General features: G+C 44.4%; 1 protein-coding gene across 6 annotated transcripts in view; it reads right to left on the bottom strand.

Moving 5' to 3' along the window:
• PAK5 (p21 (RAC1) activated kinase 5) overlaps positions 1–15,290 on the bottom strand; it is a 121,119-nt gene that overhangs the window by 22,747 nt on the left and 83,082 nt on the right. For 5 of the 6 annotated variants that reach the window (XM_053380646.1, XM_053380642.1, XM_053380643.1 and 2 more), the window contains one exon: positions 11,227–12,012. The exons of the other annotated variant lie outside the window; for it this stretch is intronic. In XM_053380646.1, the coding sequence (XP_053236621.1) occupies positions 11,227–12,012 (786 nt within the window). The remainder of the gene's footprint in view (positions 1–11,226; positions 12,013–15,290) is intronic. 6 annotated transcript variants of the gene reach the window in all.

Here is a 15,290-nt window from a genome sequence, read left to right as displayed (position 1 = left end):
AAGAAGAAGGGAGCAACTGATGGCTGCAGCTGGAAGCACCTGGTTGAACTCTGGTGCAGGTAGATTGCAGGCAACTGTCATTCATAGGGGGAGTCACAGGTTCGTGGACAGCAAATGCTTTGGATGCCTAAGATCCCAGGTTGAAACCCTGGCATCTCCAGTTAAAAGGATCTTTGATAGCAAGGGTGGGAAATATTTCTGCCTGTACCCTTGGGGACCATCAGGTGGTCGGCACAGGTGACACTTAGTTAGATGGGCCAGTAATCTGATTAAGAACAAGGCGTCTTCAAATATTACTGATTTCCTGCTTTTCCAAGATGCATATTTCTCTGACTCTAGTAGAGATAATTGCAACCGATTCTACAGAAGCCAGATGGAGGGGAGGAACCTGTGGCTGAACTCCAACTTCCATCAACCCTGACCACTGGCCACGTTGGCTGCGGCTGATATGGAGGTCCACTGGCTTCTCATCCTTGGTCTTCAGACCTAGCCTTCAGACCATGGGCACAATCCACAAAGAAATTGTCCTGCACAAGCTGCATTCATCTCATGTTCAGGAGAACTTCCCACTAGATTTCACCCTACATTTGTGTCCTTCTACCATGGGTTGCAGAGCTACTAAACACACATTGTGGGTTGCATAGCTGCTTCCGCAGCACATGTGCTCTTGAATACTGGAATTGCAAACCTGTGCACAGTTAAGGCAGGTCTCATTGTCTTGAACGGGATTTTAGGAGTCCCATTATGTACCTTATTCACAGCTCAGGTCTTTACAGTTATTCAACCCTATAGCAGATATGCCAGTCTCAGCACCCTTCTTAACTGGCAAGATCTCCTCATCAGTGGAATGTGACCATATTATCACTCTCCAGAATTACAGTGACTATTGTCCTCTCTGAAGCAGTCTGGGTTTTTCTTGTACTTTTATTCAGCCCAAATCCAGAGTGCTGACTTACTCCCCCCCACACACACACATTGGGGGGTGGGTGGAATCATGTAATATCGGGGGGGGCAGGGGGCAGAAATCACTTTCTATGCCTCCCACCCCCACCTGGTAGGCCAGAGTTCGCCCAGCAGGCCAGTGTTCACCTCACAGCAGCTGGGGATGTCGGTCCCCTCAATATGGGGGGGAGGGGTCAGCCCCACACCTATAAATATTGAGAGGGCTGAAGCCCCTTCTGCCCTCTATAGTTGGTGCCCCTGGTTGAAATCACCTACTGGTAGAATCTGTCCCTACAGACTGCTACATACCAGATTTAAATCCACAGTTACCTTTTGGCCAACTCTTTCCAGGCAGAGGTCCATGCCTTAACACTCCACATCTGAGCATTTCTGGGCTGGTCCCCCCCAAGCTTTCCCCACAACCCCCCCTTTAAAGCTGAATCAGAGCAAATGTCGATTCAGATCTCCCACAGATTGATGTTTGCTTCGGTTGTGAGGTTTTCACAGTGGAAGCTGTAGAGCGGCCTTTCTCAACCTGTGGGTCCCCAGATGTTGTTGAACTACAACTCCCATCACTCCCATCACCCCTAGCTAGCAAATCCGCTGCTCTAGAGCCACAAGAAAAAGGTGTTTGGACACGGAGCTTTAAAGAGCAGACTATGCCTGGAAAGAGTGGAGAAAAGCTTAGTGTGGATAAGACCTTTCCCTTTCATACTGTTAATGTAATAGGAAGAACCTTTCATCTGGGGTAAGCCACTACTGGGGTAAGTCTGATCTGCTCTGATTCTAGCTGTCAGTGGTTTGATCAGAACAGCTGCTGCTGCTGCCCGGTCAGTCTGACAGCAGGATGGAACACAACACAGTGCAAAGAGCATGTGCCACGTAAATCTCTGATACATTCTCTCCCTCACCCCCTGTAATGAGTGTGAATAACCATTTCTTCATGGGGTTAGAGGGGATATTATTGCGCAACATTTATTGGCATTCTGAAGCCTGTGAAGCGACACAGTTTCCTATCAACTGAAAGTCCATCGTGACAGATTGATGCAGCAACATCTGTTTGTACAACATGCAACCAATTTCCCTGACCATTCCCCTTGTTTGACTAGACAGGAGATGTTTCATACTGGCCACAACAGTTCAGAAATAGCTTAGTTTACAACCCAGTCTTCAGAACAGAAATCCTCCCAACCCCCCTGTGAATTTGCTTCCCTAATTGCAGAATCATAAGTTTGGGGCTAAGAAGGATTGTATCCTTGTCAAAACTTTTCCTCATCGAAAACTGAACAGTGACAATTGCTGGCATTTTCATATGCCTAAGGATAACAATTTATCAGAGGCCACACATTAAGTCAGGGATGGTGGAATCTGAGGCCTTCTAGATGTTGTTGGACTCCAATTCCCATCAGCCTAAGCAAGCATGGCCAATGGTCAGGGATGATGTGAGTTGTAGTCCAAGAGGGCTGCAGGTTCCCTGCTCCTGCATTAAGCTCAAAAAGAATGAAATTGCAATGATTTGCTTTAGAAGGCTCCTGAAAATGAATGGTGATTTCCATTCTACCACATACTAGATTATCAACTAAAGGTTTAATTGTAGATGTAAAATAACTTGTGATCGGATTAACCTTTGGGACTGGAAAGAACCAGACAAAAGCTAGCTGCTGGATAGCTCAGCCAGTAGAGCATGAGGCTCTTAATCTCAGGGTTGTGAGTTGTGAGAAGACTCCTGCATTGCATCTATGATTCTAAAATCAAAAGCATGAGGCTACTGAAGGTAGCTGAGTACAGGCCATTTGTTAAGAATCAGGCTTTAAATAGCCTGTTAAGATGGCAGATATCTGGTAGGAGAGGATGGGAGTAGAGTCAAGCAACACTGCCTTATGGGTAACTGCTGTAATGCCAGTGGTTCTGTATGGAGCATAAATATCCTTGGTTCAAGACATCCTTTGACCTGTTTGGGTGGTCTTAGCACCTCTGAACATTTTAGTTTCTTACTCCACAAAAGGTTGTTGTACAGTGGGGGGAAATGCGGACAACAGCACGTGATATGATCAGGAGGCTGGAACATCTTTCCTACAAGGGAAGGTGAAAGTTTTCAAGGAAAAGTTTGTGTGTGTGTGTGTGTGTGTGTGTGTTTTTGAAGACTGGTGTTCACAAATAAAACTGAATGGCAGTAGATTCCATTTTGATGAGAGCAAGGACATATTCACCAAGCACATAATTCAATTATGGAATTGGCTGTCATGTGGTGATGACTACTGGTTTAGATGTCTTTAAAGGGGGGTGAAGACAGGAGTGCCTGGCGTGCTCTGGTCCATGGGGTCATGAAGAGTCGGACACGACTAAATGACTAAACAACAACAACACGATGAACAAATACACAGAAGATAGACCTATCAATGGGGCTTTATGAGGTAATCTGTGCTGGATACCAGTTTCTGTTGAGAGGGGAACAGCTGGAGAGAGGTCTATTGACTTCATCTTCTTCTTGTGGGCTTTCTGGTCAATGTAAGAAACAGGACGCTTGGCTACATGGACCTTCCGTCTGATCCAACATGGCTGTTCTTATGTTCTTCACAGTATGAGCTATAGGTGACTGTAGCTACCAAAGGTCCACTGAAATCAGTGCCAATGTTTCAATATGTCCTTTCTAAACCTGAATCTATCACAATAGTACAATGAGGAAAGGCTACAGCTCAGTGGTAGAACATCTGATTTGCATGCAGAAGGTCCTAAGGCATCTCCAGGAAGGGCTGCTGTCAGTTGGCAAAGACATTATTGAGTAGATGGACCATTGGTCTGAACATGTGGACCATACAGCAGTTTTGTATGTTCTTAATACGATGGACCTAGAACTTCCTTGTTCTCAGAAGGCATTTTAACTCAAGTATTTTATTTATGCTTGATTTAAAAGCTGTTGATCTTAAGTCTATTTTTAAGGTAAATACTTTTCTCTAGGCATATGGAGCTGCCTCCCAGTGGGTGAAATCTGAGTCTGTCTTGCTTGGTAGTGCCCAACTAGCATTGGTTCTTCAAGGTCTAAGGCTTTGATAGTACCAGCTACCATAAGCCCTTGAACTGGTGATGTCAGTTAATGAACTAATGTGGGCTTGAACAAAGGATCCTTCTTTCAGCATTTTTTTTTAAAGCCACTTTTCATGTCGTTTTACAATGTTTAACTTTACTTAAATATTATTCTAATTAATGGATGGATGGATCAATTGGGTGAAAGCCAAAAAGCTGAACATTAACAATCTTTAACTGGTGGAGAGTAGCACTAGCAAAGACTCAAAACCAAAAGATGTAGCATCTCCACATTACCTGTAGGAACAGATAATTCACAGGTTTAATGGTCCAGGCATTCCATTTGTTTGGATGAAGAGATATTGGAAAAATAGTTCCCCAGCTGCCTTTATAATGTTACAAAGTTGTGTATCTGGCAAAATGAAAAAGTAGTCCATGTTTGCTGGTGGTTAGGCCAGCATGCCCAATGGCAAGGGATTATGGGGATTGTAGTCAACAATATCTGGAGAGCAAACTTGGGTCCCCAACTCTTGTTGGACTACAGTTCCCATCATCCATGACCACTGGTCCTGCTAGCTAGGGATGATAGGAGTTGTAGTCCAACAACAGCTGGGGACCCAAGTTTGAGAAGCACTGTGCTAACCCCTGGGGTGCGGTTGTATATTTATGTGTGTAATCTCCAGTCAATAGCATACATGCAACTTGAGTGAACTATGCGTATATAGCACAGAATATCACACAATGAGATTTCATCCCTGAAGGAATTTATAAGATGGGCACATCAAATAGGAGCTCAGCCTCTTTTTAAAAGGAGCCTTCTCAAGGAAAAATACAGGAGTTAGCCATTTCCTGAATTATTTCCTAAAATGACCAACTCTTTTTAAAAAAAAATCCTATCGTTTAAATCAAAAAGTCAAAAAGAAATTAAATCAGTGGCAGTCTTTGCAAGATGACAATGATGTTTTACATTGACGCTTAATCAGATTTGCTTGCGAGAGTTTAGAATTCAGACTATTTCATTCTTTGTTGTTGTTGTTCTAAAATGTCCCACCTAGCTTTTTATCCATTTATTCTTGACATTCTCAAATATTCTTCTGAGCCAGTCTGAGGAAATTGTACCTATGAAGGTGCAAGATTAACAACAACAGAAAATGTAAACCATTTCTGAAAAGGAATAATTTTCAGCTTTGTTCAAAGCAAAAGAGCTTGGGATAATGTGTGTAACATCTCCGACGTGGGTGGGGGGTTTCGACACAGACTCATGATGTAGCACAATTACAAATAATTATAGCTGTGAATTTATTTAATCAATCAATTTCAGTGGTGGCGCACAGGGAGGACAAAGCATAGAGCTCTTAAACAGCTCTCCGTTGCTAGTTTTACTGCTGGCTGGCAGCCAGGAGTTCCCTGATCCATGTTAGTTAAATGCACATTAATCTGAATTTGGCAGTGTAATCAAGGATCCAACTGAACTGTGAAATTGAATTCTGCAGTGGAACATCATTTGACCATTTTATGCTAAGACTGCAGGGTGGGGCGGAGGCGAGAAAGGGAGTTCGCCGCAGCATCAATTTGTCACTGTAGGCTGCTGCATGGCGCCGGAGTGTTTGTGAGTAGGGTGTACCCAATGGAGGAAGATAGATTTAATGCAGAGTTTAGCGTCTGGCAAACTCTCGTGTCCGGCGGACTCGCTCGTCTTTTAATCTCACAGCAAGCTTTGATGGAAAGAAGGCTTCCTGCAAGCTCAGAAGGCGTATCTGAAGTGGAGAGCTGTCGGGCTTCTCTTTCTCAAAGAAAAGCGCTTCCAAAGGCTCCAGAAACTGCTGACTATTCACCAAGTGTGGAACCGCCAATTGCGTTTTAGAGTTGCAAATTTCAGAGATATAAATGAGCTGGGTGCCGGCAACAGACACGTGCGATTATTTCACCCATGAATTAATGGCAAGCTGCTTTAATGAGCTCACTGTATCTCGCAAAATGACAAAGGAGCCCATGTTTGCTGGGGATTGGGTCAGCACCATGCTTAACATGGGAGGCTGACTGCTAATAATTTAAGTGCATGGATGGCTGCTTCTCTGACTCTTCCTCTAGTGCAAGACCTCTCAGTTTCAGTTTTATTTGTACAAGTGGAGCGGTGGCTTGCATTCATAAGGAGAGCCTCTCTGGAAGAGGTCGAGCCTATTCCATATTCTGTTGCCAACGCTGACGAGCATCTCAAAAAACCCTAGGTATGGAGGAAAATAATGGCATTTGTCCGTCACTTTGGTTGAAGGGACCAATTGCTCTTTTGGGTGGTAGACCTTCTAAAGATCTTTGGTTCATTAGAAGGCCTGTTCTCTGTTTTTTTCTGAGTTTCTGAGGCTATACCTTTTCAAACTTTTCTCAGAAAGTCTGAAAGCCAAAAATGAAGGAAACCTGGCTGCAACCAAGCATGCCTTGAAGACGCCTATCCCTGGACTGCTACAAAACCAGATGTAAAGTTGATATCCTACCAAGGTAGCATTGGTTCCGGTCACTTCAATGTGAGAATCTGGGCTGGGCACAACTTTGTAATGCAAAAGCTGTTATATTTATATATATATTTGTTTACAACCATATCCCACTGTTCTTCCATGATGGAATTCAAGCTAGAAGGCTTCCCATCTGGCCTCCCACCCAGGTAGTAACCGGACACAGATCTGCTTAGCTTCTACAAGGTTCTCTTTCATGTGACTTTAGACCACATCTTGAGAGGCTTTGCTGTGTTTGCTTTTTAATTACATGAAGAGCTATAGCAGTTGCCTTCTCTCTTTCTTTCAGATCATTGAAATTAATTGTGTCTATCTGCCAGTCCTCTTCCACCTTTTAAATTAATGGTTACAGGTTCTCTCCATGAGAAAGCTCTTGACAAATATCCAGCAAATTATTGAAAAGAGGTTGGTTGGTAATTATTCTGCCCCCTCTCCTCCTTGTCTTTTGATAATGATGCGGACAGCTCACATGTTAGATAGAGTCTAATTACCTTCCCATGTTAGTGATTTGAAATTTACTTTAATGAATTGAATCAGCATTAGCATTTTTTTTAAAGGCATGGCCGACTACAAGAGACAGGTTTAAGGAAAAAAGAAAAACAAAACAAGCTTTTGTAAAAATGCAGTCATGCTTATATTTTACACACACTTATGACTCAAGATGCTCCATTATTATTATTATTGCTTTCTGTGACATGCGTAACAAAAGATAATCTTGACACACCTTAATTCTAATCAGGTCTAAGCATTGCAAAATCCAGAGAGTGGCATGCACTATACGTATTGTTTCATTGCATACTTCTTTTTGACATTTATATTTTAATTAATCTCCCAAAGGAAATTCTTTGAATGACTGAAGAAAATGGAAAGAGTTGGGAGGGAAGGGAATCTGATTGTTCAGGTCCAGGTCAGCAGAGCAGATTAAGTTCTGACAAGAAATCCATCAAAAGCACAGCACTGAAACGGAACATGCTGCTGCAGCGGCAGCTGTGCTGCCTATTCTCTGTGTACGGCAAGCAAGGATGTTCTCCCTTTGGCACAAAGGGCCTTTCAGTTGCTAGGAGGTGGATATCCCTCCTGCTTAAAAAACTCATTTCACTTTTTTTCTGGGGAGGGGAGAGAAAGTGAAATAGAAGGTACAGGATGAGAATGCAACATCAGCAGCAACAAGAAACAACCATTTTGTACACTTCGAAAGAGCAAGATGTAAGAGATTGCTGGGGGTGGGTGGGGAGTGAGCCATCTGATTTGAATGCAATCGAAAGCGCTGATCCAGAAATCCAGCCTCTATGGGTACGTAGGTGGATAACTGCGTCTCTGCAGAATAGCAGAGGAAAACAGACAATGGACATCCCCACCCTGACATGTTCAATTAAATAAAATGAAGTGCAGTTCCCACACCCCACGTAGCTGATTCACTGAAATGAAGACTGACTCAGTGGGCATTGTGGACTGCAATTCAGGCATGTGATGAAATGTGTCACATAGCCTGCTCTCCCCTAGATCCGCCATGGGGCCGAAGTGAAATGCAGAACAGGTTCAGAATGCCAACTTGGAATGAATGGGAGAATGTGTCGACAAGCACAAAGAACAATAAACTTGCGGGATTTCCTGTTGCAAGATGCGGTAGGGACAGCTATTGGCTCAGATGGCTTTGCAGGGAAATTAGACAAAGTCATAGATAAGCAGGAGACCCAAATGGAAGTTGGAGCCTTAGAGGCAGTATATCTCTGAATGTGGGTTTGGGTTTTGGGGGGAGGGGAGGCACAGCAATACTGTGTCCTGGGCAGCTATCTACCAGTTCCATCTGGTACGCAGGCCAAGACCCTTCCTGCCCACAGATTGTCTCACCAGAGTGGTGCATGCTCTGGTTATCTCCCACTTGGACTACTGCAATGCACTCTTCGTGGGTCTACCTTTGAACGTGACCCGGAAACTACAACTAATCCAGAATGCGGCAGCTAGACTGGTGACTGGGAGAGTTTGCTGGGACCATATAACACCGGTCCTGAAAGACCTATATTGGTTCCCAGTACGTTTCCAAGCACAATTCACAGTGTTGGTGCTGACCTTTAAAGCCCTAAACTGCCTCGGCCCAGTGTATCTGAAGGAGTGTCTCCATCCCCATCATTCAGCCCAGACACTGAGGTCTAAAGCCAAGGGCCTTCTGGCGGTTCCCTCACTGTGAGAAGTGAGGTTACAGGGAACCAGGCAGAGGGCCTTCTCGGTGGTGGCGCCCGCCCTGTGGAATGCCCTCCCATCAGATGTCAAGGAAATAAACAATTATCTGACTTTTAGAAGACATCTGAAGGCAACCCTGTTTAGGGAAGTTTTTAATGTTTGATGTCTTATTGTGTTTTTAATATTCTGTTGGGAGCCACCCAGAGTGACTGGGGAAACCCAGTCAGTTTGGTGGGGTATAAATAATAAATTATTATTATTATTATTATTATTATTATTATTATTATTATTATTATTATTATAGCATGGGAGGAGAGCTGTCTTCATGCCCAGATTTCTGGGCTTCCTGAAGATGCCTGGTTGGCTTCCATTGGGAACAGGATACTGGATTAAATGGGGATTAATGCATCAGGGTTCCTTTTATGCATTTATGGGTAGAGTCAGCTCATATTGTACAGTTCTAAAAGGCTCAGTTAAACTAGCTCTTACTCTGGAATAAGCCTACAGAGTTCACCAGGATTGTGCTGGGGGCAAAGGCATATATTGCTGCAAAAGTCTTCTCTGTAGCAAAGACTTTAACTATTTGCTTGTATCAATTGAAGCTCAACCACATATGCAGCAATAGCAGCCAGGTATGGATTTGCTGTTTTATAAGGCTTGCTTGTGTCTGTGCATTTAGGCTATAATGTTCCATGCACATGCTCAGGCACTTGGCAAGGAGAGATATTCAGTCTAGAAGTAGGAAATGGTTAACATTTTGGAAGGATGATATTGATGTCACTGAAAAATGTCAAGGGAGCTTTACAGAAGAAGGGGCAAAATTTAGATACCCCCATCCCCAGAGGTAATTCAAAAAACAACCCTTAAATAAAAATAATGATGGGAGCCAAATGATTTATGTCATTAATTGATTTTTAGACTTAAACCATCACCATTTCCCCTGAGGAAGACATCTGTTGTTGTTTCTTCCTTATGCAAAAACACTATTTGTTTTGGAAATCATAGACTGGTTGGAACAGATGGATGAAACAGGCACTGCAATCCTATATCTGCTGACCAGGAAGTAAATTCCATTGCACTCAACGGGCCTTTACTTCTGCATAGTCATGTATAGAATGTCATGAATAGAATCAGAAGCATCATTTTAACATGGAACACTCAGATATGAGAGGTATTTTTGAGAAGATGTGCTCAAATCCTCATGGGAAAAGGCTTCAAACGACTGAGTGGGCCTGGTGCGTGTTGCGCCTGCATGACATCACATCGTCTGGAGGAGCTGGCCACCGAACTGACAACATGCGATCCATGTGACATCATGCACACACAATAAGGGGCCCCTTTCCAACAAACATTGAGGAGGGCGAAGACACATTGGCCCACTAGAGTTGGGGCACCTGGCTTCATGAGAACCATGGCGTTGCTCGCAGGAGAAGCTATCAAGCATCTACAGGAGGGATGGGGTACCTGTGGCCCTTCAGATTTTGTTGGAACACAACTCACATCAGCCACAGCCAGCAGGGCCAATGGTCAGTGATGGTGCGTATTGTAGTCCAACGACATCCTTGTTCTATAGGCCATTCTAGACACTGCATTGAATGTGTAGGTGCCGCCCAAAACAGCAACCACCCACTGACTCCCTCCTCTTTAATATATTGGAGAACTTACCTATTGGAGGTCTACATCACTGGATTTCACTTGTTTGCGGTGGAGTTACTAATGACATAAAGTTAGGGCCCACAACAGGCAAATTCTATTTAACGTAATGGGAAGTGGGGTGGGACAGATAAACATTTGGCTATTATTATTATCATTATTTTGCAGCTGTGCATTTAAGTGTCATGTATAGGGATGCCACAGCAATCGGACCGCCCTAATTTTTGCTATTTGTCTGACTGTCCTAAAATTTCCACTGCTGTCTGGTTTACTATCTGCCAGGAAAACAAATGATGATCGGCTGCCTAGGCAACTTCTTCTGTATGATGGCAGTCAGTGGGGTGGGGGTGGGCAGGGAGCAGTAGCTGGGTATGGAAACTCTTGTACCAGCTAGCCAAAAATGTATAGATCATTATGGGATGCATACTTAGATTCCCATCCAGATGCACCTCCCATTGGAAGAAATGAAGTGAACGCCCATATTTGGATACACATGGGGTAGCTGCTGGAGGGACACCTAAAAGCACAGATATCTGAGGCTCTCTTCAATATTATGAAGCAGATAGGTGGAAATTTTTTTGGCAACAAATGGATTGGTTTTGAACATCTCTAGTAATATCTGTTGGCCAAAAAACAAACAAACAAAAAAGCTAACACTGAACTACACAGCTCGATTTAGTGCCAGTACCAGTTTTTAGAAGTAGCACTGGAGTTCCAATCGAACCATAAAAAATGAGAAACCTTCATACATATTCAGAGGCCTATGTGCAAGAACCTTTCATCTCCCTGGGAAGAAACCAGGTCTTCTGTAGGACCCACAGGGATACTGGGGCTAAAATCAGATTGCAAAATAAGTGTTCAACTCCAAATACTGAAATGACCACAATGTCGAAAAGGTTGACCTGTAAAAATTTACCTTTGGAATGCCTGCTGCGGTTTCTGATAATCGAGGGTAGGTATATGAGCTATACGAATGGCCTTGCTGATGGGACTTAAAAGCACTTGCTCCATAGGGCATGATTGGCTCTTGGAGACCAGAGCCTGACCTGGACCTCTGTCTCATGGCAGGTTGAGGGCTTGTCTGGTTTACATAGGACGACTTTGGCCTTTTGTCATAATCATCCTTGGCCCAGTCGCTGTCACTGTACTCTAGTCTCTCTCCTGAGCAATGACTGTGAACGGAAGTCCTAGAAGGAGTGAAATGAAAAGTTTCTTTATAATCCAGGGACGATCCGCTAGGAGCCCTCTGATATTCCAGCTTCAAGCCACCATACTCATTCAGTTTGCTTTTCGTTTCCATGTGAGCATGGTAATCTGGCAAGAACCTAGAGATATCAGACTTCAGGGGCTTAGCTTCCGAAAAGTACATTTCGCTGGCTTTCACTTTCGCCATGTGCCCATTTTGCTTAGCAGCACAGCTGCCCCTGGAATATCTGTCCAACTCTTCCCCATGAATGCTCTTATCTCTGTACTTTTCGGCAAGGAAGTCCGTAGCGGTCTCCGACTCACTCGAATACTGAGAATACGTGATGTAGCCATTTTCCTGCTGGTGAATTTCGATATGATTGGCATGTCCCAGGCGAGGGGTGGGAGGGCTCTCCTTCCGGAGTGAGTTGGAACGTGTCACGGAGATATTGTCGAATTCTTCGAGCAATCCATTGATTGAAGTATCCTTGCAAGGTTTATTTCCTCTAACGATGGTCTGGGAACAGAAGATAGCTTTTGATTAAAGACTGTCTTAGATTTCATGTTACTGTGATAAAACTATTGAGCAGAGCAATTTCAACAATGCGGCAGGGAACAGGCTGATAGCCTGCTATGTCCCTCCATCAAATGTAACATTTTAGGACACACACAAAAATATCATTTCCTCCAAAAGATGCATTATTGCATACTGTTGAAAACTCCATATACAAGTAGAGACTATTATAATAAATTGCTACTTGATGCCAGTCTGTACCAGTGCCAGGCAAAGCTAACAACTAGTTCGCCAGCATACAACTGAATGAAAAGAAATCACTCCTCAGTTTAGATTTACTTATACAAGTGGATATGGAGCACAGGATGTCCGCTTATTATTGGGCACTTTATTCTTCCCTAAAAAGAACACTTAAGGTAACACTACCAAGGCATTGTGAGGCAGAAGGAAGAAAAGGAACAAGATATACAAGGGATACTTTTCTTTTTGGCTCTGAACAGCTTTCATGGCATCTCAAACTGAGCTTTAATAATCTGCTCACTTCTTACAGAGCCAGAAGCCCGGAAATAGCTAGAGTGCCATCCTGTTAGGGACTGGACTGAGGGGGAATGGTGGAGACCGTCCCCTTCCTCCTGCACTTCCCAGAGAAGAGGGAGACAGCATAGATTTAGAACAGTGGTTTGCAGAAGGTCACAGTTCAGAGGCTGCAGAGGGGAGAAGCTGGGAAATAATGGGAGAGGAGGAAGAAGAAGTACCAAGTGAGAGACAGCTAACAGATTGTGTGTCTTTGGAAAGCACGCCAGACCCTCCCTCTCCCAGCTCCTGGCGGGCTTTGAGTAGGAGAACAGAAATCTCAGAGGCAGAAAACACAGATTAACTGATGTAGGAATGATGTATAATAGAGATAGAGGGTGTGGGACTTTATTCGGAGCAACGCCATTGTCTGAGAGAAGACATCCTACGTCTCCTTCTGTGAATATTGAATAGATTACCTTGGTAAGAATGTCTTGTTTTCCCATTTCTGGCAGCCAGCTGTGAGGAAGAGGGGTCGGAATCCCAGAAGCCTGACATATAGAAGAGTTTGGACTTGATATCCCGCCTTTCACTCCCTTTAAGGAGTCTCAAAGCGGCTAACATTCTCCTTTCCCTTCCTCCCCCACAACAAGCACTCTGTGAGGTGAGTGGGGCTGAGAGACTTCAGAGAAGTGTGACTAGCCCAAGGTCATCCAGCAGCTGCATGTGGAGGAGCGGAGACGCGAACCCGGTTCCCCAGATTATGAATCTACCACTCTTAACCACTACACCACACTGGCTCTCTCATAGAATAGAATCATAGAGTTGGAAGAGACCACAAGGGCCATCGAGTCCAACCCCCTGCCAAGCAGGAAACACCATCAGAGCACTCCTGACATATGGTTGTCAAGCCTCTGCTTAAAGACCTCCCACAAGTGTTCTGATTTTCCAGGGACAGTCCGAGAATTATGAAAGCCACCCTGGCTTCTGATTTGTCCCTGTTTCCCCCACCAGTGCTGCTGCTGCCAAGCTTGGGAAGGAGGATGAGCCGCCACTTGTCTTGAGCGGTGGCAGTGAAGGAACATCCCATTACCTCTCCATGGCTGCCGCAGCCAGCCTCCTCCCTTGGCCAGTTCATAGCAGCAGCTGGAGAGGAGTTGAGGAGGAAGAGAGGGTGCTGCCGCTGCCGAGGCCCATCCCCATGTCCCTGAGGGGCAAGTAGAGGGCAGGGCTTGCACTGGTTTCTGTTTGCAATTACAAGCTGGTGTTGGTGTTTTGTGGCTTTTGATACTGAAACCATAGGGTCGAATGAGGTGTGGCAGATGTGCTCCCCTTTGACTTTGAAGCCATTCAGTAATGTGACTGTGTTTCAATTGACAGCCCATTCATATTTAATTACCACATCATAAAACAGCACGATTGGCAATGAAATGCTTTCTAATTTAATGCAAGACTGAAGCACCCAAGGGAAACCCACTTCCCCTGTGTCAACATGTTGCTCAGATACAAGGGCCAATTTAATATTCTCCCTGTGTTTAGGCTTCAAGGCAGAAGAGATTCTTCTCTCTCTTTCTCTCTCTCTCTCTCTCTCTCTCTCTCTCTCTCTCTCTCTCTCTCTCTCTCCTCTCTCCTTGCTCTCCCTCCCTTATTTTGTCTGTGCTTGTGGATTCTCTCTGCTTCTCTGAGCAGAGAGGAGGACCCTATGGGGGCACGAGGTTGCTCTGCGTACAAAATGATTTATTCCCCCTTCCTCCACCTGAAACAGCTCTTTTTCATTTGTGCCTTATCTGGGGTTGTTCATCCCACACACCACCTCCTGGAGGAATTCTGAAGACACCTCCACTTACTTGGCCCTGAATCCTGATGAAAAGCCATGCGTTGAAGAGAAAGCTACTCCTTGCGATTGGAAAAGAGATGGGAGCAGGGAAGGGTGTGATTTGCACAGATACTGCAGCTTTGTAAAGGCCTCCTGTAGCTGACATGGGCAGTGGGTGACACTGGTTGTTAATAATAATAATAATAATAATAATAATAATAATCTGTGCTTTTTTTCAGTCAGAACTGAGAGGAACTCAATTCCAGCACCTCTCAGGTGGGTGCCATTGCCATTGTAAGAGTACAAGTTCATGGTGAGTTTCAGCACCTCCTTTTCTAGAAAAATAGCACTGATAATAATAATAATTATTATTATTTGTACCCTACTGATCTGACTGGGTTGCCCCAGCCACTCTGGGCAGCTTCCAACAAATATAAAAGCATAATAAAACACCAAAATTAAAACTTCCCTATATAAGGCTGCCTTCAGATGTGTTCTAAAAGTTGTATAGTTATTTATCTCCTTGACATCTGATAGGAGGGTGTTCCACAGGGCAGGCACAACTACCGGGAAGGCCCTCTGCCTGGTTCCCTGTAACTTCACTTCTCTCCATGAGAGAACCACCAGAAGGCCCTCAGAGCTGGATCTCAGTGTCCGGGCAGAATGATGGGGGTGGAGACGCTTCTTCAGGTATATAGGGCTGAGGGCATTTAGGGCTTTAAAGATCATGCCAGGAACCAGCAGCTAGGAACCCTCTGTGTGAGCTTCAAAGGAGAGGCTCCTCATTTGTGGAATGATCTCCCCAGGGAGGCACCATTTTTATCTACATATTTGGGAGCAGTGACTTTTCTCTTAGCCCAGACTTTTGACTCTTAAACTTAGGGGCAAAACTGTGACCTCTTTTAATGGGGTCAGATTAGTTAATCCTGCCTTTTGATTTTCTAGCTGTGTT

The sequence above is a fragment of the Podarcis raffonei genome, chromosome 3, assembly GCF_027172205.1.
Source record: "Podarcis raffonei isolate rPodRaf1 chromosome 3, rPodRaf1.pri, whole genome shotgun sequence".
In the NCBI taxonomy this organism is placed as follows: Eukaryota; Metazoa; Chordata; class Lepidosauria; order Squamata; family Lacertidae; genus Podarcis; species Podarcis raffonei.
Note: the sequence above shows the minus strand (reverse complement) of the source record. Positions and strands in the feature narration are given on the sequence as shown.